At 40.3% G+C, this 26727-nt stretch overlaps 1 protein-coding gene across 1 annotated transcript in view; it reads left to right on the top strand.

Moving 5' to 3' along the window:
- LOC124488380 overlaps positions 1 to 25827 on the top strand; it is a 232287-nt gene extending 206460 nt beyond the window's left edge. Inside the window, exon 2 of the mRNA XM_047051051.1 lies at positions 24261 to 25827. Coding sequence (XP_046907007.1) covers positions 24261 to 24600 — 340 coding nt within the window. The 3' untranslated portion in view covers positions 24601 to 25827. The remainder of the gene's footprint in view (positions 1 to 24260) is intronic.
- The last annotated feature ends 900 nt before the right edge of the window (positions 25828 to 26727 follow it).

Here is a 26727-nt window from a genome sequence, read left to right as displayed (position 1 = left end):
ACAATTAATTCAAATCGTATAATACGACTCTACCGGCAGTTTCTAAATCTGGTTGTTTTTGCCTTTTCTGACGAATTTGTCACCGGATTTGCATTGGACTCTATGGGGCGAGATTTGGATTTAGTCTCGCTTACGTGGGGGTCTGAATAAATGTGTAAGTCTGTTGGATTCCACAGACAACTGTCTACGACCAACATAAAATTAGCTATCTATTGATCCAAAAACGAAGCATGAATAGTGAAAATTGTTGCAATGCTGGAAAACTAGAAATACTTTTTGAAACTGATTTCGAAGCTCCCCTCCACTCAAAGTGTTTCAGTCTGCACTCTAGGCTTTCTCGTACACACCCATGTAAATCTCAGAAATGGTTTGAAAAAGTCATGAAACATAATCAGTGATATTAAAAAAAGTTGAATAGATATCAAAGAGCTGTTTGTTTTTTTATTGTTTAGGGTTTTGTCAACATTTTAAAGTTTAAATGGTGGCTGTAGCTGAAGGATTGAGGAAGAAGAAGGATTTGAAAGTTGAAGAAGTTTAAGAGGATTGAGAAGATTTGAAAAAAAAACTGAATTGGAAAACCATGTAAAACATTTGATGAATATAGATTTATATTAATTAACTCTCGAGTCGGTGATCACGCCGGCGTGATCAGAGCGCTGGTCGGCTTTAGGACCGCGCAGCATGTAAACCAAGTGACTCAGAGGGCTGCCGTCGATTTCATGCGGAAGTGCAGACCTTAAGCTACATTTGAGTGTTTGATATGTGTAAATACGGCAAGTAAAACTTAAGATACGATCATTTCAATTCCATGAAAAAAGTGCGTCAAAAAGATTTGCTCTTTTATGCGCGCGTTGCATTTATTTTAATATTTTAATCGTTTTTTTGTCAAAAAAAGAAACTGGTGATTCTGCTGACTCATAGTTATAGGATGAACGAGAAAGGGAGACGACAACGAGCCGTCTAAGAAAAAAGGGATTAGGTTTATTATGACTAGTTTCCGAAGTATTTTGAGTAGTTTTGGAGAGATTTTGAGTAGTTTAGTTATACATTTGGACTTATTTGGGGGGAAATGAGGCAGAAACGCTGTCCAACTTGTTGACTTGTTATTTCAACATAAAAAAAATATATGTAAAAAAATGGACGACCAAGATTTTTTGTTTACAACGAGAGGTGAGAAAAACATTTAATGCTTTGGTTTATCTTATTATATTATTAGTGTGTTTGCTGCAAGCAATAACACTATTGTTATTCTGCATACTGCTTTTCAACTTCTGAGTTCTTCCGCGGTTTTTTGGCCTTTAACTAGTCCTGCATACTTTCACCGATTCCTACAATTTTGGTATCAAAACGTTCAGCTCCTTTAGGAGATGATGGCTCTGACTTTCAAATCATTAAAAAGCTTCCTCCTCTTTCAAACTTAACTACTTCAGCATACTTTCAGCTAGAGACACCATTCAACCTTTACAATGTTCACAAGACATTCAGCTATTCCCAAATGATTCAGCTTTTTCAAATATATTCAGCCAATTTTGAATTGTGACAGTTTGAAATACGTGAAAGATTTTGCTCCTTCTTCATTTTTATGATTGAGCAGCCAGCACACTCTGCTGGCTGCTCTTTTTCTGATATTCAACTAAGTTAACAAACAAATTCCTCTGACGTTCATATAGTTTAACTTACAGAAACAAGTTATACCTTAACATGTAGGAAAACTTGTCCTCTTTCAGCCAATATAACTACTAAAGAGCTCACATTTACAGATTTTCAGCTTTGAGCCTTGAAGCGAGAGCAGCCTTTCAAATTCTCTCACTAACTTAAATGGAGAGGTGGGTAAAATTCGTCAGAGAATTTCGAAAGTAGACGTGTTTTTAAACTGCCGGTAGAGTCGTATTTCTGACTGCACAGACATATAAAGGACATCTCTGGTTTCGGCAGAGTCTTGGGTCTCGGCAAATATTCTCATGTTTTGGATTGGACGTATAGTTTTGCGTCTAGGTGAACTTGTTTAAGATGTGGATGCTAGGTAAATGTTTGTTATTCTCTCATAATCGATCTAGCGCGATGGCTCTCCATAACTAAAAACGGTTCAACCTTTTCTTCCACTATCGACCAAATTGGCCAAACAAGGTATGTATATTGAGCTTCAAGTGTACATAATCTAGCTAGATCGTTTTAATTTTTGCAAGTTTTACAGAAATCTGCAAAAATCGAGGCTCACTGTCATAGCTGACCGTCACGAACAGCCAAACCAGGCCTTGGGTAAATGTTTGCTGAACTGCTGGCGTTAATCCTACGAACAAACGCAAAGTAACTGGAAAACCTTTACTGTTATTTGATGATATTGAACACATGTAAAGTAACTTGTCTTTACTCTAAATATCTCCATTTTCAATATGAAGTTGTACATCTAGCTTATGTAGGAAATCTCCCATTGCATCCTCTCTAGCTTCACGCCTTCGGTTATTATTCAAGCCTACGGTGTTAATACATACCACTTTGACACACTTGCAAGAAATGATCCGCTGGTTAAATGTAGCATGATCTTATTATTTACGTATAAAAAACTCACCAGGGACAACGACAACATCGGCAACCCGATGAATTATTATTTTGATGTCATCTTAAATTAAGTGTCTGAACAGGACTGGGTTTGCAGGCACGCATGATTAGTTTGTCCTCCGTCTTGAACCTGAAACCTAAATTGTAGGTTAGAAATGTTGCCAGTCTGTTGCCAATGACCAACGGTTGCTACGTTTTTCCAGCAAATTCAAGTCATTCCAGTCTTGTCCTTTTACCTTCAAATTCGTTCAACCCAGACTTCAGCAACTGGTTTTCTGCTCAATTTTCACATTTTCCTGCAGCTCATCTTTCTGAAATGTTCCCCTTTTTGTTTAGCATTCTTCTTCTTCTTTTCTTCTGTTTTCTGCCTTATCTTGCTCCAGGTCCTTTCAAAAATACCTTTCACAGCAGTATCTTCCAACTGCAAGTACTTTTGCATTTTTTTTTCTCTTTTCTGTACTTTTTCAGCTTAGAACTTTCAAAAAATGTTCACAATTTTCAGCTTATTTTTTTTCAGCTATCCCCATTCAGGTTTTCAGCATTCTCACTGCTGTTTCGCAGGAACAGCCTTTTCTAGTTTTATTTGTATTTTCCGGACAAGTTTTTTTGCTCGCCTACTCCTTTCACACCGTTTAAGCTAGAAACACCATTCAAATTTCACTTGATAAAGTCTGAACTGATTTAGTGTGCTATTACTTTTCTCACAGATAACTTTTTTTAAAAGTTTTTAAGTTATTAAAGTGCTTAAAAATATGAATGGGTTTCAATGATTCAGAATTTTCAAGTCAAATTCAATTGTGACGTCATGCACTGACAGAACTGTTTCTCACCGAGTCAATATTTGACACAGTTTAACACTTTCTTGCCTGAATATGCAGACTTTTTCAAATAATATACCTGAACTGTTGACACCATTTTGAAGACAAGATACAGCGCTTTCTAATGATGTAAAAATGTATATGATTATGTTAGGCAAATCATCCTTTATCAAGACGATTTTTACGGAGCCATTCTGACAAAAATCTTCTCGGTCGTCAATACTTTTTTAGAAAACGTAATTTGTAACCACTTTCAGTACAAGATAGAGGACAGGTTAGAGTGTATGAAATGTGTGTAATGTTGTCATGAATTCAGAACAGAAGACAGATTTAAGATAGACTATTTTGTTTAAAAGTTATGACCACTGAAGTGATGAGTGGGATAATGCAATTCCAAGCTAGCGCGATGGCTCTCCACGACTAAAAATGGTTCAGTGTTTTTCCACAATCGACCAATTTGGCCAAACAAGATATGTACATCGAGCTTAAAGTGTACATAATCTAGCTAGATCATTTTTCTTTAAGCAAGTTTCACAGAAATCTGAAAGAATTGAGGCTCAACACTGTTATAGCTGACCGTCACGCATACTACGAACAAATGCTTTGTAACTGAAAAGTTTTTACTTTTGATTGACGATATTGAACACAGATGTTAAGAAACGTATCTTTACTCTAAATATCTTCTCCGTTTTCAATTTGAAGCCGTAAATCTAATACAGTAGGAATTCTCCCACGACATCTGCTCGCCTCACTTTGACAAACATGTTTTTTCAGTCCACCATACATTAGACGAGCTAATTTTCTAGTACTTTCAATACAAGATACAGGCCATGTTAGAGTTAATAAATATATACAGAAATGTGTGGGCAATGTAGAACAGCAGACAGATTTGAAATATGATCTTTTGTTTTAAAGTTATGGCCATTCTAGTGACAAGTGTTTACAAGGCTAGCTACGACTGTCATCATAGCTGCCATAGAACGGCGAAACTAGCTACATCTATCATTCGTTACCTACAAACAAATGCTTCCTAACAGTATTTACTTTTTATTGGCGATAATGACAACAGAGGTTAAGGAACTTGTCTTTAATCAAAAGATCGCCGCCATTTTCAATTTGAAGCAGTATCTACCTTACTGTTAGCCTGGCTGCCAGCCCAACTTTTCCCCGCCCACAAAAAAATTTGGTCGGGAAGTTGGGTCTGGAAGGGTATTGGGAACAACTACATAAAATCAGGATCTGGGCGGATCAATGAAATTGCCAGGGCGGGCTTTATACGATGATGGACAGATGATCAACAGTAACGTAATCAACAACGTCACAAAAGAGCCCTTGGGTTGAATTCGTTTTCAACAAACAACATATTACGTTGCTCTGATTGGTTGTAGGTCTATCCAATTGAGCGAAGAGGCATTTGTTTCACGAGTTCGGTTGAAACACGCCCCATAGTCACAGCCCAACGGAGAGTTTTCAGACTCATATTCTGACTAGAATTATGAGTATGACAACGTCAGGCTACCTTACTGTAGGAAATCTCCCATTGCATCCTCTCTCTAGCTTCTTCGGCTAAAGTCAGATGGACGACGATGACGATGCATGCGTTATTCACGCCTACGGTGTTAATACAGTACAAATACCACTTTGACACACTTGCAAGAAACGATTCGCTGGTTAGATGTAGCATGATCTTATTTACCACCCACAATAGTTCAGCTTTTTAATTGTCTAAACAGGACTGGGTGTTCTAGGTTTGCTGACAATGACCAACCGTTGCTACATTACATGACGGAAACAAGGAAACCAATCCGATTGGCCAACGCTCTTCGTCACTATATTTAAGAGCTAGAAACACTGTTCAACTGTTTTTACATCTTTTAATTATGAATACTTTTCAGAATCAGAATGGGTTTTATTCACCAAGAAACTTCAAACAGACATAGAAGTAGAAGTGCACCATCATTGTCTTTGCCAGGTTGAATTTCTTCAGCTGCCGTAGGAAGTACATCCTCTGTTGTATTTTCTTGGTGAGGGAGCTGATGTTTAGTTCCCAATCGCGGAAGGACTCAGTGTTGACTAGGGTTGCACAGGGTAATGGGGGTGACTGTCTTAAGAGCATTGAGCTCTAACATAACGCTTTAACAATTATTAAATTAAATAAGATACACTTTTCATTTCACAATTTTTTCTCCTGTGTCAACCGTAAGAAGTTATTGCAATGCATAATAATGACAGATATACCTTTAACACTGTCTCACCATTCTGGTTTCAAAGCAACACTTTTTTCACCATCCTGCTGACATACTTTTGTCTGCTATGATATTGATAACTGGTATGCAATATACTCTTCATCACTATATTTGCTAATTTTTCTAACCTCAAACTTTTTTTCTGTTGCTCAGTCTTTCATTCTTTAATACTTTTAACCCTATTAATTGTATGAAAATAAAGAAGATGCTCTTTTCATCACAGTTTTTTCTCAATTTTCAAAAGTAAGAAGATATTGCAATGCATAACAATGACAGATATACTTTTAACACTGTCTCACCATTTTGGTTTCAAAGCAACACTTTTTTTTCATCGTCATACTGCTGACATACCTTTGTCTGCTATGATATCGATAACTGTTATGCAATATACATCTTAATCACTATATTTGTCCATTTTTCTAACTCCAAACTTCTTTCTGTTACTCAGTCGTTCATTCTTTAATACTTTTAATGCTTAAACATGTATGAAAGTCAATAAGATACTGTTTTCATAACTCTTTTTCTCCATTTTCAACAGAAAGAAATTATTACAATGAATAACAATGACAGACATACTTTTAACACTTTTTCACAATTTAGTTTTTAAAGCACATACCTCTTTTACTAACTTTTAAAAACCTTCACTATTCATCTTTTCAACTGTTCTCAGCAAACACACACATTTTCTTCAGGAAATGTACCTTTCTAGTTCTATTCTACTTCACTGTACTACAAATGCCTCAGAACATCTTGATTTTCAAATCTTTTACATGTTTTATTGACATACAGAGAATAAAGAGCCATTGCCACGGAGGACAAAGAGAAAGTTATAAATGAGCCAAGTCTGACATTTAGTGGAGAAAAAAAGGTACCTCGCCCAATTTATTTTTATTTTTCATTTATTTTAGAAATATTTTGGACTAATATTTGTTTTAATATTTTAACAGTGCATATGGATAGACCTGCTTTCTTTGTAAATAGCTTGATTATATCTCAACTTTACCTTTTTATGTTCACATATACAACTTGAGCTTCAATTTGAAACTTTTGAAATGCTTCGTTGAGCATGTGTGTGTATTATAGTAAAAAAAACATCATTTTCCCACACGGAGCTTGTGTTTTTGTGTCTGTTTGGGTTCAGTATGTTGAAAAGTATGCCAAAGTGAAAAATCTCAATTTGACAGGTCATGTAGGTGAGATTGTGCAGAAAAAAAAGATACCAAACATTGGTATGATAAACATTTCTTTATGTAGTAGCGTCACTGTGTCCAATCCCGACCGCTGTAAACTACTATTGTCCAAACCCGAACGGGGTTTGGACACCCAGTGTCCGGTCTTTTTGCCACCATTTTCTTTTGCAATCGCTAACAAAGTGTAAGTAATATTATTTTAGGCATACCAAACAATCTACGTGTCAAATTTCATAAACATATATGGACGTTTACATATCTAAATAATTTAGGAAAGTTACATTGATGAGAGAAAGCCGAAAGACCACTCAGGCGACGCTCGGGCGACGTTCTCTACTCTGACATGAGAAGAGTTCAACAAAACATCCAGCAGGTGGTGGTAAACTGTCAAATTGAGATTTTATCGCATAGTTTTGAGATGTTGAAGCGTGATATCTTATTGTCCCCGGATATATTGACAGCATTATAGTCAGTTTGGTGACCCTGGATCAAGTTAATATCCTCTAAAAACAGCAGCAGCGAGTGTTTACTACGAGTATAAGTGCGGTCGGGTTTGGACAAGGGTAGCGCACGGCTAATTTACCGGCGCCAGGGTCTTTTTACCGGCTCTAGTAAAGGATAAGCTAACTCTAATTTTGTGTACAATATTTAGCTCGAAAGGTAAGAAGTTAAAGCTTAACGTGAAATCAGTAAATCAGCTGAAAACGTGATACGATTATTTTTATCAATATTTAAAGTGGCATTTTATCAGAATCTTAGCTAAAAACTGGTCGGGATTGGACACAGTGACGTTATATCAAGGCCAAATCAAAGTTTCTCAAAAACGGCCAAAATAGCTCCAGACTCGAGATCAAGCATAAGAGGTACAAAGCTGAAAAGTCATGGCAGTAGTGCTATGCTGAAGCAGCATTCCAACAATAAGCTGAAAATATTTTTTTATGGTAAAAATACAGAAATTAGAAAAGCCGAAAATTATAAAAAAGTTAACTGAAAATACAGAAATCCGAAAATGTACCAGCAAGTGCAAAGATTAAATTACGGAAAAATGCTGAAAATATTAAATATTCCAATGGCTTTGCTGAAAAGTATTAATGCCAAAAAGTCAAGACCAGCACAGCAGGAAAACATAAAAGTTGCAGTGTGGAAGATGAACTGCAGCATTTAACAAAGCTAAGAGCTTAAATACAATGCAAAAGAAGCCAAAATCTGCAGTGTTAAACTGTAGAAATACTTGATGAAGCAGTAAACATATTATAATACATCAAATAATATTAGTTTGAGTAGCTGAAATGATAGCTGGGATATTAATAGCATTTGTATATCAACAGTAGCAGTAGGTGTAGTCATAAAAATCTGTAGTATTCTCAATGTTGTATCGAGTATAAAGCAGACAATTACGACATTGCAAACATTTATTTGTCAACATTTAGAATACAATTTTGCGAACCATCAATTTCAAAATAATTAGCATGTCAAAATTAACATACAGAAAAGCCTAATGTATTGCTCATGCAAAAATATCAATCACAAGATTTTATCGAGGAACAACAATAGCAAATATAAAAAATGTCAATACAAATTCTCTGTACACGTGCAAATGAAAACTGGCAAATTAAAAATGGTTTTCTCTTTGTCTATTTAATTGTCCAAGTAAGGATGCCTTGTTTATCAAACTGCATTAATCTGAAAAAAGTAACAGTTAAATTAACTCATCATAATTTAAGTGCTCTTAAGTGAATTAAAACATAGAATTGGAAATAAAGAAATAATTAACGCTTTCTGCAGAAGCCTTTGGGTTTTCCACAGAGATCCCACAAGATGTACCCATAGTGCCTTAGAAGCAAAAGTTTTCAAATAGATGTATACCACAGACCAGGTAGAACATTATTCATTCATTATTATTTTGTGTTGTTATTCTTCAGAAGTGTGAGGTGTGAGCTATATTTCAAAAGATGCATTTAAATCCTGTCTTTACATTCTTTTTTTACCCATTTTCTTATATTTAAATTAGTGCTGTCAGTTTAACGCGTTATTAACGGCGTTAACGCAAACCCAAATTAACGGCATCAATTTTTTTATCGCGCGATTAACACTCTTTTTGACCTAGCAAACTTTGTAGTTTTTTTTCACATTCTGTTGCAACAACCACTGACGTTAGAAAAACTACAATACCACACCGGATCTAGCTAGACCGGAAACAAAACAACAGGCACGCCACACCCACTTGTTTGGGCTTGCGAGCCGGCTAAACAGTCGTAGCAGAGCCCGTTTACGGATATTAGACATTCTCTGGTAGGAGGCTAACGTTATGTTTTGAGTTGATTGCCAGCGCCAGACGCCGAAATGGATGCCAATAAGATTCTGAATGGAAAGTTTACTTTTAAAAGGTTGCCAAATGGTTCCATTGACAAGACCAAAGTGATCAGTGTGTTCTGTCGTTGTGAACTGAGCCGGAGGGAATGAGCTATCATCGCAGCACGTCGTGGAGTCGAAAATAGCATTTTGATGGCACACAGCCAAGCACACAGCTGATGCGAATTCTCAGCCTGCTCGTCAAAGCCAGGCGATTGCAATGTTGTTTTCAATTTAAAAAAATACATTTGCACGAAGCAATCCGAACCACTTTTCCATGTCGATAAGAGCATTACAATTTGAAAAAAGAATGGATGAAAAAGAAATCAAGGGACATTTAAAATAGATGCAAATGTGCGATTAATTGAGATTAATAGCGAGTTAACTATGACATTAATGCGATTAATCGCGATTAAATATTTTAATCGTTTGACAGTGCAAGTACAGTGCACAATTTCGTGCAAAATAAAAACTTGACAAATTTATCAACACAGAGTTTTGTGAACATTGGTCCCTTTGATATTGATGAATACATATACTTTCAATAGTTTCAATAGTTAACAATATGGTTCATTTCCTACAATCAAAGGCTTTTCACATCATTTCCAGACCTAGATTAATACTCAAGAAGTTCAAGACTTCAAGGTCCAGTAGCCCCGAACAGATAAGTCTTGTCAACATTGTCATTTAGACTATCCCAACGTTAAGCTTAGTTTACTGAGGCTCACTAAAACACTGAGTTCTCTTTACTTTGATGGAACATTGAGTTAGAGTCATTTGTTGACTCAAGGTTAGGACACAAGCTTTGTAGGATTTGTTTTCCTGTTAAAGTCATGCTTTGGCCAATCTGAAGATGACACACTTAGATGGATTTCACAGCTATAAAATTTAACACAGGCCTTAAATATTTATCTTCTCAGTAGAGTTTAGGTTACCCTAATGATCGGTGTACACGTGTGAAAAACCTTGAATATAGCTACCAGCTGAAACCCCATACTAATGACTCATTGTGATACAAATATGCAATTTTTTCAAGGTTAATTTGTTTGTATGCACGAGGCAATCAAACAAACATTTCCATCCTTAATTTTCTCATATATCTGTTAGAAAACTGACTGAAAAGGGGATGGATGACATGAATAAATACAGTCAACTAAAATAAATAAATGTGATGAATCATAAAGAAAGCATACATTGTTAGATCAAATACGGTAGAGATGAAACAAACAAAATAGACCTGCAGTTTTTAGAGACATTCCTACTGTTCATGAGTTAGTGGTGTATGCTTTAAAGACCTGTAACATTAGGACCTTTGATCTGTGCAGTGGCTGTAGAACCACTGCTCCAGTCATCACTTCAGGGCCTGGTGTGAGGATAGTGTTACTATAGCTACATAGAGGAGGAGAGGCCTTTAAGTCAGAAACAGAAAAAAAAGTATTCATGTAGTTAAAAATGTAAATAGCACATGCAAGTAGTAAAACCACCACGGGATGTTTTTTTGTGCTCAGAGATATGTTTTTAAAAATACCTCATAACAATTGTTACCTTTACAGCTGGGGTAGGGAGGAGCTTGATACTGCATAAAGGTGGGGCTGTCACTGGGACAGTGATGACTGAATTATGACTCTTCTGCAGCCGTTTGCTTCCTTGCAGTCGCACACCTAATCCTGACAAAAGAAAACAGGAAGTTATTGTTATAAACTAAAAACAAACTAAACTTTCTAAAAAGGTTTATAATTCACAGTAATGAAATACCTTGAACTCTGCTGCAGGGCAGATCAACATGTACACAGAGCACCTGAATACGCTTCATGATGTTCATCTTCTTTCATGTGCTTTGCCCTCTCTGCCCTGAGTGTCTTCACTGTGAGGTGGAGGAATCACAAAGAAGGAAGACCTGAAGGAAGAAATTGATATAAATTACAATGTTATATTGGTTGTACAACTACTGTTATTAAGAATATTGCATTAATACAAAATGAATACACGAATGATAAAATAATTAGAACAAAACATTAGAAATCACATATGAAACTAGAGAGGGTACAATTTCTGGGGAAATTGTAGGGTGTGCTTGCTTACTTGCGTAGGTTGCAGGGGTCTGTATTTAAATTACATTTTACAATGATATTTCTGTATATTTTATATTAAAATGCATAGCCTACTTATTTTTTATAAAGATTACATAGATTTAAAAGCATATTTTTTTCTGCTCATTTACAACTCAAAATATTAAGAGTGAAGAGTAGAATGAAATAGTTGTCTTCTCATTTCCCCTGCAAGAGGGAATGGTGATCAGCAACCTCATAGTTGAATCAAAACGAATACATTTGGCAGACTGGTGTGAAAAAAGGACCTAATCTCTATGATGTAAACGTCATTGTAAGTTTTTCCCTTCTCGTGATATTTTCAGGCATTTACAGGGTTCCCGCGGGGTCTTAAAAAGTCTTAAAAAGTCTTAAATTCGTAACTTTAAATTTAAGGCCTTAAAAAGTCTTAAAAACGTCCCTATTTTCATCCGAGGTCTTAAATTTCATTTTGTCAGGTCTTAAAAAGGTATTACCCTCGTTTATTTCCAGACACGCAGGCTGCAGAAAGTTATTACAAGGTAGCAAAAAAGTATTGAGTCGTAGCCTACAAAGCGAGTCTTTGCTACAAACAAAACCAGCAGAACGCTGCCCTCCAAACGTTGGTTTGGTGTGTTGTATTTCTTTCTGGAGGATAGCCGTACGCGGGGATAAAACTACAAATCCTGTGATAACTGCAATACCTGCATTCGAAATACGTCTGCGCTTCCTCAGAGTTTGTTAAAATTCGGCGACGTGTGGAAAATGGGAAAGTGTACTTTCAACGAGACATGAGTTGCATTCGACATGGACTGAATTCATGCAGCGGCACAGCCGGCTGCAGACGACGCCGGCGCTGCATGAAGTTGAACGCACCTATGGCTAGAGATCACAGCGATTTCCGCTGTTGGTTACAAGCACTACCAGGCTCCAGGCTCGCTGCAAACTTTGCCCCAAAAATATTCAATTTGGTTACTAATGTGATTGCTTTATCTGTAAATTAAATGTATGCTTTTTTTAATTTAAATGAATTCCATTCATAGAAATTACATGTTTTTTTCAGTCTTTTGATTTAAATATTTTTCGGGTAATGCGTTGTGTAGGTCTTAAATTTAAATCTCTATGGTCTTAAAATGTCTTAAAAAGGTCTTAAATTTGACTTACTGAAACCTGCAAGAACCCTGCATTTAGCCTACTCATATTGCATTCATTCATTAATAAAGAACCCCCTTTGAAATGTATTTTAACAACGACGTTACCAGCAGTAGCCAGCTATCTCAGATGTAATTGCGATTCAAATAGTATCATCTGCTAACTGAAAATATGCCCCCAAAAACGTAAATAACCTTGACATTTATTTAGGGGAAAACTCACTCATTCATAAGAATGTCAGTGGTAGCGATCATTGTCAGTAACAAGGCAAAATGCGATATAGCCCTGCTGTGTGGAGAAGCTGCCCCAGTAAATTGTAGGCTACAACTACAACTAGACTGTCTTGGTAGCGATTGCGTTGGTTGAATTAGATTTAACGTTACTTCCGTTGTACGGTCTAGGCTGAAATCAGGCATGAAAACGGGTCAGGGGTGAAAAAGGTGAGAAGGATATTACCCCTCTAAGGGGGTCCGTGTGCATGCTACCCCATTAGAACAATTTTAATAATCCATATTTTAAAGCATCAATTTTATGCATTTTGAGATATTTTTCAGTCAGATTTGGGGACCTGGGGAGAACTGGAGAAACGTAATTTAAGCCATGAGTCAAAAATTATTATGGCCTCCTTACTAAGTAGTATGCAAGCCATTTCATGCCAGCCTGTCACTGGGTCTAATATTTACAGTATATGAGGCACAATGTGGTAAGGGCACCACAAATGGCTTAATGCATAACCCCCACAAGAGATGGTGGGCATGCTGTAACTTAACTTGTCTAATCTTCCATCATGATTGACAGCAAAATCAAGTACCAGCGTATTTTGAAGTCAAAATACGTATCCGCTACACAAATTACTTACAGGTTGGCAGGTCTGCTTTATTGATAGAACGGCAGGGACGGACTAGAAGTAAAAATAGGCCTGGACTTTGATCCAGACCGGCCCACCAGAACCGGTCCCGTATACGCCACCACACCGAGCGCCCTGCTAATGCATGCAAATTCTGTGCCTGATGTGATGCTAGTTAGGGACTTCCATGGTAAATGCAAGCGCGCTATGCGCGCAAGAATTCTTTTGGCTGATTTGAGCGAAAAATTGTTTTGGGAGCTTGAAACAAACAAACATTGCCGTTTGTCCAATTGTTAAAACGTTGTCTTGTGAAGGTAATTACGTTTCTTAGCCTGTTTTTTCATCTTTATATTGTCTCAATTTAGCTTATCAATTTGTCAGTGTCACTTTGTGTGTAAGCGGCACTAAGGACTGCATACGCTCATTTGGAAATTTCCACCGGAGCTTTAGCCAGCTCAAGTTCAAGTTCAAGTCTTTTATTGTCAGGTACGCAGAACAACACAAGGTTAGACTGGGCACTGAAATTCTTAAGACAAGACAACGCAATCACCTGCCATAACATAACATATAAGTACACGGAACACAATTTACATCAAAGCTGAGCTTAAATAAGTGAAACTTCCTACATATACAGATAGCAATAAATATCGACTATACTAACCCTAATACAAAAACTTCCTAAATTACAGATAACAATAGATAATACACTATACTAACCCTAAATGCACAAGAACCTGTTCCAACCCTATAACCTATTCTAACCTAAGTGGAGTACAGTACAATAGTGCAATGTCAATGACCATACAGGAGCCTGTTGGCGAGGTACAGTGAGGTACAGTAGTGCAAGTTACTGATAGAGCAACCAGTAGCTGAAAGTGACAGTGTATAAGTGACTAGTGTGCAGAAAAACAATGTCCATATCAGTGTCCATTCAGAAGCCTGATGGCCCTTGGGTAGAAACTGTTGTCCAGTCTGCGTGTGCGCGACCGGATGCTGCTGTAACTCCTGCCAGAAGGCAACGGGGTAAAGAGACTGAAGGATGGGTGGGAACAGTCTCTTAGGATCCTGCCGGCTTTCCTTAGGCAACGTGTGTGGTAGGTGTCCTGTAGGGCTGGGAGCATCCTGCCGATGATGAACTCAGCAGAACGGACCACACTTCGTAGGGCCTTGCGGTCCCGGTCTGTGCAGCTCCCATACCACACTGTAATACAACCAGTCAGAATGCTCTCGATAGTGCATCTGTAAAAGTTAGTGAGGATGACTGAGTCCATACCAAACTTCTTCAGTCTCCTCAGGAAGAAGAGACGCTTACGGGCCGCTTTGACCACCTTGTCCGTGTGAACAGACCAGGTGAGGTCATTGCTGATGTTCCCCCCCGAGGAACTTGAAGCAGCTGACCTTCTCTACTTCCGATCCATTGATGAGTAGGGGTGCATGCTCCTCCTCCTGCCGCCTCCTATAGTCCACAATCATCTCCTTGGTCTTGCTGATGTTAAGAGAGAGGTTATTGTCCTGACACCATGATGTCAGGGTGTCAACCTCCTCTCTGTAGGCTGACTTGTCACTGTCAGAGATGAGGCCCACGATGGTTGTGTCGTCAGCAAACTTGACAAGGAGGTTGGAGCTGCGCGTTGCCGCACAGTCGTGGGTGAACAAGGAGAACAGGAGAAGGCTGAGCACACAGCCCTGGGGGGTGCCTGTGTTGGTGATCAGAACGGATGAGGTGCGGTCACCGATTCTCACCACCTGTGGCCTCCCCGTCAGGAAGTGGAAGATCCACTTGCAGAGGGAGGTGCTCAGTCCCAGGTGCACAAGCTTGGAGACCAGTCTGGAGGGGATGATGGTGTTGAATGCAGAGCTGTAGTCAATGAACAGCATCCTCACATATGTATTCCCATTGTCCAGGTGGGAGAGAGCGGTGTGCATAGTTAGAGCGATGGCATGGTCTGTAGACCTGTTGGACCGGTATGCAAACTGCATAGGGTCCAGTTTGGGGGGCAGCGAGGAGCAGATGAATGATTTGACTAGCCGCTCAGAGCACTTCATGATGAAGCTGGCGAACGTTCTCTTCTGCTGTGTTCAATTCATCAAGCTGTAGCTAACGTTAGCTAAGTCTATATCAACAGAGTTCCTGGGTAACTAAACTTAAATATACAATAAAAATATAAAAATGATTGAAACCATAATTCACCAATTCAGTCAGGTAAATCGCCGAGGCCAGGAGTGCTTTCAGCTTCTGATGGTTGTCTGCACCGGTGATGCAAGGCCCTTCGCGTTAATATTTCCATGCACTCGCGCTCCCTTCTGACACGCACACCTGTTCGCAGTTCACTGAATATGAATACCAACACCCACACACCCCCAAAACAATTTCTCATCGAATTTACACGATTCACGTAGGTCACCTATTTTGGCTTCAAAACTGCGATTTTCGCCGAAAGGTGAGGGATTTTCATGTCTGTGAAATGAATTATTTTCATGAACAGATTGAAGTTTAGGCTGTGGCAATGGAGTTCAGGTTAGTAGTCACTAGTCAGATAGTTTCACCTATTGAAAGACTTTTGATTTAAGAAAGGGTAGTGCCAAACATGTGCCGCCGTTTGACTTCCTACGTAGGCTACTGTAAACAGCTGTGGAGATGGTTTTTTTAGCTACTAGACTAGGCTACAGTACAGCGTTGCAGTGAGCTACACTGGTTTGAATCCACAGGTAATGATAATTTCACCAACAAACCGTTTACTTGTAATCTAATGTCATAATAAATCCTACAACGAAAATGTATTTGTGAGGAATGTTTATTTTAACGATTGAAAACAGATGCATCATAGACCGCTGTAGTATGTGCTGCCCGGGCAACAGAGGCTAATGTCATGATGCTAATGCTTCAGTGAAATAGTAGTTTGACTACTGTTTCGGAAAGTAGATGTAACTACTTCCTTATATCATCTTATATTGTACATTACACTTCACAATTGTGTTTCATATCACAAAGTAAAATGAGTAAAGAGTTATCACCCTGGCCTCTTTGCTTGTGGCGTTTCTGCAGCGCCCTTGCAGTAAAGCAGCCTAGCTATCTCCCAGAAGTTAACGAGCTGCTAAACTAATGTTCTGCTAGAGGTAGTCACGCAATATTTCATGATGTTAGTGACGTCAGTAGCGTCAGTGACTGTGGCTAGCAAGTTAGCCACCGTTAGCTTCACTTTTGCCACAAAAACTTAATTAAAACCTAAACCGTGCAACGGAACATAAAACCCAATAGAACCAACACAATCGCAACCAAGACTAACCTTTTGACATTGACGTTGTCTATGTAGTCCAAATATTGACTGAGCCTTAGGGGCACGAAAATAAACAATAATAATAAATAATATATATGTGAGATAACAATGGTTGTGCCCTTGCCGAAGGCAAAAACACCCAAATATAGCTGCAAGCAGCGATGCGGGTTCCTCCGCAAAATGGCAAAATATTATAAAATTTACATTGTAGAAGGTCAAGAGTTGGACAACAAGAGAGCAAAACTACTTCATGTTGGGCCAACTACAACAGGCCGAATGGGGATTTGAACTCATGAGCATAAGGTTACAAGGCAGCCTCTCTATCCTCTCTGCTACACACCAACTGTTGAAAATGTAAGTGTAGAAAGGGCGAAGTAGTAGCTTTGGTCAGCTTTGGGACAAAGGTTAAGAAGCGGTTGACATTTCAAAGTGGAATTGCATGAAATTGATGTCATCTTGTTTAACTAAACAGATATTCAAATTTAAGAAAGGCTAAAAGACTGCAGCTGGATTCAAACCTACAACCTTTTACTTTGCAGGTCACTGTCCCTGTCTATTGAGTTATTCTCAGTGTTGACTATTGTCATGTTCAGTTACTGTATAAAAAAGTAAGCTGTTTCTTCTGTGGTAAGAGTTATTAGATTCAGACAAAGTTTAAACTACTCAAATTCAATCATATTTTGACATACCAAGGTGAAATTGTTGATGGTACTTCGTGATGTCATCTTGAACCCAATAAGGTTTGAAAACCATCAGTCAAAATGCTATTTGATTTATTGAGACAAAGATATTGAGGCAATGTGGACATTTACATAAATACACAAATTTCAGACAATTTGTATTACATTTCTCATTCCATTTCACCCTATTTAAAAATACACCTGCCCGCACACTGTCCGAATCCATGTCGTTTACCTCCCTCCCAGCGCAAGTCACGCCAAAGCATGATTGCTGTAGCGGACGCATGAGGTCGACCAAAAATTTCCTCCCACAATCTAACACATTAATCGCAACACAGTTTCAAGAATTTCTCAAAGATGGCTTGAAGACCGCTTTCTGTTTTTTGACATGTCGCACTGCATGCTGGGTACCCGAGAGCGCTGATGCTTAGCTGTGCTCCGACTGCGTGATATGACGAGATGCTAGTGACGCGTTAAGGTCTCAGAGTCTCCTGAAATGGAACGCGTCTTTCTGCCTTGAAGCTGCGTGCGCATCATCATCAAGGCCCCATGTAAATGTCAACATAACATCCAAGATAACAATTTCGCCAAATCTGACTGCAGCTTTGTACACCATATTTACTGTGTTATGGTTATGGTACTTTGACTTTCATCAAAGTAAAAAATACTGGTTTGTCCTTTTTCATCAATGTCTTCAAAAAAGCAATCTGCAGAGCTACTGTGTCTGTGGGGTGACTGTCTGTCTCTGGAGGGCTGGCAGGGGCAAGCAGGGCCTGCATGCAAGCAGTCAGGGCAGGCCAGCTGGATGAAGCTGTCCTGGGGTCAGGGCTGAAGAGAAGCTGTCCAGCTGGAAGGGGGTAGTCCAGCAAGTTCAGGTAGTTCAGCATCCTCTGTTGAACTCTGTTGAGCAGGCCTCTGCATGACCCTCCAGACCTGTAAAGTGAAGAAAGGATCCATATCAGTTGTAAAAAAATTCAGCTTTTGACATCGACATAAACTACAGTTTTGACTGTGAAATGCAGTGGCATTACTTGAACTTGAATCCAAATGTGGTGACCTGATGGAGACCCAGCTATGCAAACTCACTCAAAACATTTGACAAAAGACCAGCTCGACCTTAGCCTGTAAACAGTGATTCTGACTGTCAGAGACCTTTAAATAGGCTGACCGAGTGAAACTAGCCTGGCTAACGTAGAACACTTTCTCAGGCAAATGACAATGAAATAGGCTTGTTTTGAAAGATCCTATATACTGGCTATCTTCAGCAGGCTCTGTCTACAAAAAGCAGCCCTCCCTGACGTTTTAGTAAAATTGAGCGAAAGACAATATTGTTTACACACTGCCAGTGAGCGAGCCAAGTCTGTCTCTGAGGCCAAGTCAAAACAATGTACCCTCGGGACGCAGTCTCACGTTCCACAAATCACAAAAATAATCGGAGTATCTGGCTAAAAGCACAATTCCCACATCTCCTGAAGGCTGCCCTCCTCGCCATTTTTGGTGTCGACCGAACTGTAAAATGGTGAAATTATGAACATGACGCAACCAAAACATTGCTGCCGCCTAAGCCTATGCGGTCTCCCTGGCGCATAGGCTTATTACAAAAACTCTCACGAGCCAAATCAAAATTCTGAGCCGACAGGTCTGTGGGGAATTGCTTGTTCTCCTAAAAGCTGCCCTCCTCTACCTTTTTGATGAATTTGCCGAGATGCTACATGATTCACTAATTACACAGAGGGAAAAGCTAGCTACTTTTCGAGTTTGGTTTTCCGTCACTTCAAACTCACGATCTAAAGGTCTCAAAGTGCTCAAACCTTCACTATAATTCAAGAGTAGTGTACTTTCACGAACCCAATCATTGATTCTAGCTTAAAATGTGTAAAAATAGGACTTACCGAACGTGGCTGCCTCCAATACAGCTACCAGGCGATTCCAGTTGAAAACAACAATGGCCGCCGAAAAATAATTTATAGTCGTAACGGCGAGCTGCGATTGGAAGCTAAATGAAACAGGAGTTAAAGACCAAGGGTGGGGCTTGGTCAGAGCACCATTTCCAGAAAGGATGTGTGTTCGTCTCGCCAAGCTCGCGCGTGTGTCACGTAGGTTGACCACCTGTCCCTCTTTGCGCTGTATCGTATCGCACAGCATTTTCAATATGCGACATGCGGGACAAGGGGTGCAAATGATGTGCGACACAACGCAAAGCGGGACAGGTGGTCACCCTAGTGTCAAGGGGCAGGATGGGTCTGTGAGAATTTGGAGCGCGCGTTGTGGAGCAATTCACTTGAATTCAATCATATATTGACATACCAAGGTGAAGTTAGTGAAGTTAGTCACCAAGGTGAGTGAGGGAGTCAGGTGGCTGAGCGGGTAGAGCATCGGGCTAGTAATCTGAAGGTTGCCAGTTCGATTCCCGGCCGGTGCACATGACGTTGTGTCCTTGGGCAAGGCACTTCACCCTACTTGCCTCGGGGAGAATGTCCCTGTACTTTCTGTAAGTCGCTCTGGATAAGAGCGTCTGCTAAATGTAAATGTAAGTTGTTTATGGTAGTTCAGAGTGATGTCGTCTTGAACCCTATTAGGTTTGAAAAACAATCAGTCAAAATTATATTTGATTTATTAACACAAAGATATTTAGGCAATGTGGACATTTACATAAATACACATGCATTTATTATTCCATGTCAACCTATGTAAAGACATGTATTCCACACATCTGGAACACATTTCAAGTCAATTGGGTCTATGGTTTATGAGTAGAAGGGTTTTGAAGGTTGTACCAAATTTGGACAATACAGCAAAATCTATCATGGCGGACCTTATGGGTCCTTGAGGCTTTTTTGTTCCCCATGAGAAATAAGGCATGTATACCAATTTTCAGGCATTTTGGAGTAATCGGGCGCTGGGGAAATCACGTAGACTTTGGGCGTGTTTTATAGCGCCACCTATGGGCGTACATGGGCCACTAGCCGTCTGGGAGTAATGAGTGACCTGTTGAATCATTGGGCCAAATTGGAAAAAATCGGGTCCAGGACTTTTTGAGCTATTGAGCCATTTAACGGAGAAGAAAAATAATAAGAATACTAACAAAAACAATAGGTTCCCTCCTACCGGAGGAAGCCTTATAAGAAGACAATACCTTATTATCTGTTGTGAAGAAACCTCAACACTGGCAGGGAGAACACGTGTCTCAGTGATGTGTCCACTGATGATGAACAGTTGAGATGGTGCTTCAACATCTGCTCTGTGGTGGCATGATGTCTTGGTTGGTATGAGCTGATCCAGAATCTCAGAACCAGACAGGAAGTGAGGCAAAGACAGGCAGGTGTTTTCTCGTGCTTTGCTTTGAAGAATGACGGGGACAGGCAGGAAGTCAAATGTGTCCCTATGAGGTCTTACAGTGATGGGTCCTCAGTTGATTGACAGTTCAGTTGGTGCTGCAGTCGTTGGCATGTCGTAGATGCTGTGAGCTGATCCTCACAGTGTGGAGGGAGGTGAGGCCAAAACTGGAAAGTGTCTTTACAGAGGACACATAGAACTGTGTCTCCTGTCCATCAGAAAGGAAACTTAACACTACAAAGGACACATGAGAACTGTGTCTCCTGTCCAGCACAAAGGAAACTTAACACTACAAAGGACACATGAGGACAGTGTGTCCTGTCCATCAGAAAGGAAACTTAACGTTACAGAGGACACAGGAGGACTGTGTCTCCTGTGAGGTACAAAGGAAACTTTGAAAGAAACACTACAGAGAATACAGGATAATTCAAATTAAATTAATGGGGATGGAAGTGTGGGGTTTCAGCTGGTAGGTACATCAGAAAGTATGTGTTACATCTAGAATACAATTACATTTAGTTATTTAGCAGGCGCTCTTATCCAGAGCGACTTACAGTAAGTACAGGGACATTACCCCGAGGCAAGTAGGGTGAAGTGCCTTGCCCAAAGACACAACGTAATTTGGCTCAGCCAGGAATCGAACTGGCGACCTTCAGATTACTAGCCCGATTCCCTAACCGCTCAGCCACCAGACTCCCCTTTCTGATGTGCATCTGCTACACTAAATGTCAGCAGCTGTGTACAATGCTGTGTACAGCTGTGTACAATGCTGTGTACAGCATTGTAAACAGCTTGCATTGTACACAGCTGCTGAAAGAGTTTTGGCCTGTGCATTTATAGACCCTGACCCAAACCCACCCTGATAAATGCACAGGCCAAAATGTGTTTGAAATATAGCTAAAAACAACATGGTTACCTGGAAAATTGTATGACCGATAATGTTGTCCAATACTATGAAAACTTAAAATTACCCCATTCTACTAACTAATTAAAGTGCAACAACATGTTTTGACCAGATGATTAAAACTTCTTTACATCGACAATTGCATAATACCAGACAATAATGTGGTGTTGTTAGGAAATCCAAGATTCTCACTGGATTTTGGTTTCACCTGACAATTTTAAGACCTGTTGTAGGAATGACAGAAAACGTGATTGCGGCATGTGAAATGTTTTTTACTGTACAAGAATAAAGGCCCTGCTGTGGCTGAGAAGATAAAAATAATTGTCTTCTGAATAATTGTGGACAATAGTATTAAATCAATGTATATACAATATTAGTTTAAATTAAGTCACAGGTACATTATGTTGGGGTCTTTTTTGGGCCTATGTAGGGTGAGGTGGTACGTGCAGGGAGTAGCCCAGGACAGAGGTCAGCTAAGGCTGGGAAACAGCCCCTACTAAGGAAATAGTTTAAAGTTGAGACATTGTTGTTGTTATATTCAGTTATGGGACAGGAACTACTTTGTGGTTCACTCACCCCTCCCGCTAGAATGTTCTTACCATCAGGAAGCCAGGTCAGGATGACCTAACAGCATGTTTCCCTAGTTAGGACGACCCTGGAATCATAGGAACCCAACAAATAGAGCGGATACGTCTGTTTATCTTGAACAAGTATGTGTTGTCTGAATGGTGCCAAGATATTTGTGTGACGTGGGTAGGACTGTATAAAAGTACTTGTCTATTGAACACATGTCAGACTTCTCTGGCTAGAGAAGTTCCGCGTGTGTTCCCAAGAACCTATGCAATAAAGACGAAAGCCTTTGTAATCAACTTCCTCGACTCCAAAGCCTGTTATTCTTAAAACATTAAGAACCACTTTTGAGCCTCCAACAATTGATGACGCCGACGTGATTCGCCACATCTACATTTGGATAAGGTAGGCAATGAAAAAAACCTGTGAAACCTTATGAATGCCTAGATACGAATCTTGAACTAGATAAAGTGAAAAGGCTATGGAGGAGAGGATTGGTTACAAATGCTTTTGAATTGCTAGGATGTATGTTTCCCTGAATGAAAGGAAGATTGAATGTTAAATGTTCCTTGCTAAAAGCTTTTCTACTGTCGTACCCTGTAAACTCGGGCAAGGATTTATCCGGCGATCTCTATTATAACTCAATGTTTAGGTACAAGGATATGATATGGGCCTCTTTAAACAATATTCAAGTAAACTGAGGGCATAACTTTTTAGGACTTTTTGAATCTAGCAACTGTAAAAATCAAAAAGTCTGGACAAATCGCCAATTGACCAACAAATGGTTATCAATACGTGTGTGATGACTGTAATTGTGTTACGCTTCAAAACAAGGCTGTTGGGAAAAATCATGTTAGCCAAAGATGTTAACAATTCGACGAGCATCTGCGTGACTAACGTTTTCAACAGACCTCAAACAAATTATTATTGTAATATCCTTCCCGTCTAAAGTTACACTATTAACAACAAGTGACAGCAAAGTATAGAAGGCCTCTATTTCTTTAGTCGAAAGTGAGTTAGGACTAGCTATCCGTATGATTCATCTTAAGACGTGCTGAAAAAACTTAGTAGATGGATATCCGTAGATAATGTATATAATGTATAAGAAAACTGTGTTTTTATGACGTATTCCGAGAGATGAAAGTCTTGCGAAGTTCCGAAAGTTCTTAAGGCAGCTGTGTTCAAAAAAAGCTGTTGAAGGAGCAAGAGGAAGGCAAGACTAAAATCTCAGTTAAAATGCTAAAAACATGTGTGAAATGGACTGTTTTGATATTAACACGTAAAACCCTGACAAAATCAGCAAAGTTGAGTCTGAAGCATGGGAGATTGCGGCTGTTGCGCAATTGTTCCAGGCTCACTTCAGAAAAGTGAGTTGTAAGGGAGGGGGTGAGCAAGGTTTTTCAAAATAAAGGCGTTGCCCTGAACAATGTGTGAATATCGTAATAAGCAATAGAAGGAAAGGATGAATATATAGGAGAATATGAGAACAATAATTTAACTAATTGATGAAATTACCGAATGTAAACTGATGAAATTAATTAGTAAAAATGTTCAATTCGAGAAATAATTAAAGTAATTAAAAAATACAATAAGCAAGATCAAATGTGGTAAAAGTGTCTTACATGCTGTTCTCTGAACATTACAGACGCTGATCCGGGCATTTGGACCCCTGTTGTTTGAAAAACTCCTAAAGGAGGAGTAGAAATAGAAAACTGTTGCCATGAATACAAATTAAAAGGAAAAACAATGTGTGTCTCCATTACTGTCAGCTGTATATTTGCCTCATTCAACAAACAACTAATTTACATGTACATTTACATAACAAAAAGATAGATACAGGAATGAATGTATGCAAATAGCATATGTATATAAACTGGCCAGTAACACTCATATCCTTAAGTTTAGATCTACCTGTTCCATCCCAAACGCATCATGAGTGTGCCTAAAAGACCGGTAGAGGGAGGAGCCAGAGCTATCCTGTCGCCTGACCAGACCGTGCCAGCTGCGCGTGACCGCCCAGGAGGTGCTCAGCCTCCAATTCCCTCTTCTCCGAGAACGCCTCCTCGAGATGAACAGGAAATGGGCCAAGCGCACTGCCAAGATGACACCGGCATGGCCGGAGCACGGGACCTTTGATCTAAGCCTCTGCAACGACATGAGGGTCCTGGTCGCTAACCACAGCCATTCTGGTTCGGTCAAGGAAAAACTCAGGAAACGCAAAGAGGAAGCTGGAGTTCTGAAGCTGTACAAAGATCAAGGACAGAACTATTGTGACACAGTTAAGGCTTGCCTGCTAGCAGCCAAAACTGATCACGGGACTCTAGATAGAGCCTCCCCTCCCCCATACGATAAAGAGAAGAGCAGCTCTACCCCACCCAGTAAGACCTTGTTTGCGGGTGAGGCAGAGAAGCCAAGGTCTTCATCCATCTTCATGGCCCGGTCCACGACCCCAGACCCTCCCCTTGCCCAGAACCCCGTCCAACCCCTCCCAAGCAGAGAAGCGGGCCAGGGAAGGCCAGTCCACGACAGAAGGCCTCCTTCATACTTTCAAGCACCCATCCTGGTCAGAGGAACTCAGATGTATTATGTGCCCTGGACATGACTGGTTTAATTGCTCGGCTCTCCAATCCATATGAGGGAGCGAGTAGGTGGATTAAGGCGTTCGAGCAAGAGACACTAGGCCACAACATAGCCAACGGAGACATCAAAATTATCCTAGGGTGCACCTTAGGAACGGGAGGCTTGAGTGACGTCATGCATTCACAGCATCTGGCCGATATCCTAGATTCACATGCAGGAGACGGAGATCTCTTTAATGCAATCCGCACAGATGTCTGGGAAAGTCTGAGAACCCTCTTTCCGGATCAGGTGAGTCTGGACATGCTCACTGGGGAGACAATTGAGTCATCTGAGCCACCAATGGCGTTCATCCACAAAACCTTGGGAAAATGGAGAGCTGAACTGGGAAAAAATCCAGAAGACGAGGTCCTGCAACAAGCCATGTTTCGACAAGGGGTCGTCCGAGGCCTGACGGAGACTGTTCAGGGGCGGTTGGCAGATGTAGTGGGTCTCTATTCCATGCCTTTTTCCCAGTTTTGCGAACACATCACCCATGCCGTGTTAAGAGAAAGGAACAATGAAAACAAAAGGCTGCAGAGTGACCGAGAGGATGCGCGGAAGCTGAACAAACTCCAACTCAGGTCCGGCCTACAAGCAGTACTCGTCGCTCCCCCTACTGCCTACAGTCAAAATAGACAGTGAGAGAGCGAGCCAGAAGGGCTGGCGCTGGGCCTAGTTTCCCAGTAGCCGTTGCCCTTCGAGAGATGACGTAAGAAGCAGGAGTCACCTCTCTACAGGCCAAACTGAAATGGACTGAGGGGGGGAGAAAGCATTCACGGATATCAAACTGAGTCTACAACAGGCACCAGTTCTGGCCCTCCCGAACTACGAGAAACCCTTCTTCCTGTATGTATCCAACCGCACACACCACACCACTGCAATGTTGACACAGTCCTCTAGCGGAGGGTGGAAGCAACCCCTTGCGTACTATTCATGTGAACTAACACCAGTTGAGGCAGCCTTGCCGCCATGGTATCAAGGTTTAAGCCGTAATACATCACATGTATGAGAAGGCATCAACACTCACCATGGGCTATCCAATCACAATTTACACACACCACAAAATTGCGAATCTTGTTGAACGGGGTAAATTTCGGTTGACGGAGGCACGGGTTTAGGAGATTTAAAGAAGAGGTAAAAATATTATAAATATGTGAAGGAATATGAAGAATTTGGGTTGTCACTGACTAACATATTTTTTCTATCCCTTAGGAATCGCATAGATATGAACTATGCGATGGGGGGAAGGGGGGATAGGAAAAATTTGGACTATGGTCTCAGAGACAGAGGCAATTTTAAATTGATAACTTATTTGATAGACAAGCAAAGCACACCCTAAGTAGTAACATCTATAATTTTGATAGTCTAACCCTTAGACTATGGTGAAGCTTTTTTGTTGAAGATGTTTTGTAGGAAGTAGGGGAGGAGAAGGAGGAAAGAACGAGCCTCGGAGAAACCAACTAGTATCCAGCCTGGTGGCCGAGTCTCCAGTAAAGGCGACCGGGGGAAAAGTCAACACCCCCGTGTGGAGACACTGCCTGAACACAGGGTCACGAGCAACGATGACCACAACACAGTTTGAAGGGTCAACCATGTGGTCCATCTGGAAGCACCGTTATAAATTCCACATCAAACTTGGTCACACCTATAACAACTATTGACTCTGATTTCCCTGATACAGTACAGGACAGTGCTGTCCTAAAGGCACAGCACACGAATGACGTTGGTTAACACTCAGCCCTCCAACTGGGCCTGAGACTGAGGATTGAGAGCTTCCTGCTCGTGCCTCAGAAGTCAAGGTTGTGCTTAAGACCAAGGACAAAATCCAGGGCTCGAAGTTACCAAGCCACCCTGGACAACGGCGAACAGTCACTCAACCCCTGCTCCCTGTTGAGGGATCAGAAAATGAAACTCAACCGCCGAATAACAACAATCCCTTCCTGGTTGCGTTCCAACTGGGAAGAAGGGGGGTGAGTGAAACGGGGACAAATGAGGTGGATGCAACAGCAATATTGTCATTGGAAATGTGAAACTAAAGTAATTGTTAACAAATGCCTAGGTGATTTAGGTTGATAGAACCAGGGTTTATTGATGACATTAACGATGTTTG

Source organism: Hypomesus transpacificus, unplaced genomic scaffold, assembly GCF_021917145.1.
Source record: "Hypomesus transpacificus isolate Combined female unplaced genomic scaffold, fHypTra1 scaffold_134, whole genome shotgun sequence".
NCBI classification, from domain to species: domain Eukaryota; kingdom Metazoa; phylum Chordata; class Actinopteri; order Osmeriformes; family Osmeridae; genus Hypomesus; species Hypomesus transpacificus.
Note: the sequence above shows the minus strand (reverse complement) of the source record. Positions and strands in the feature narration are given on the sequence as shown.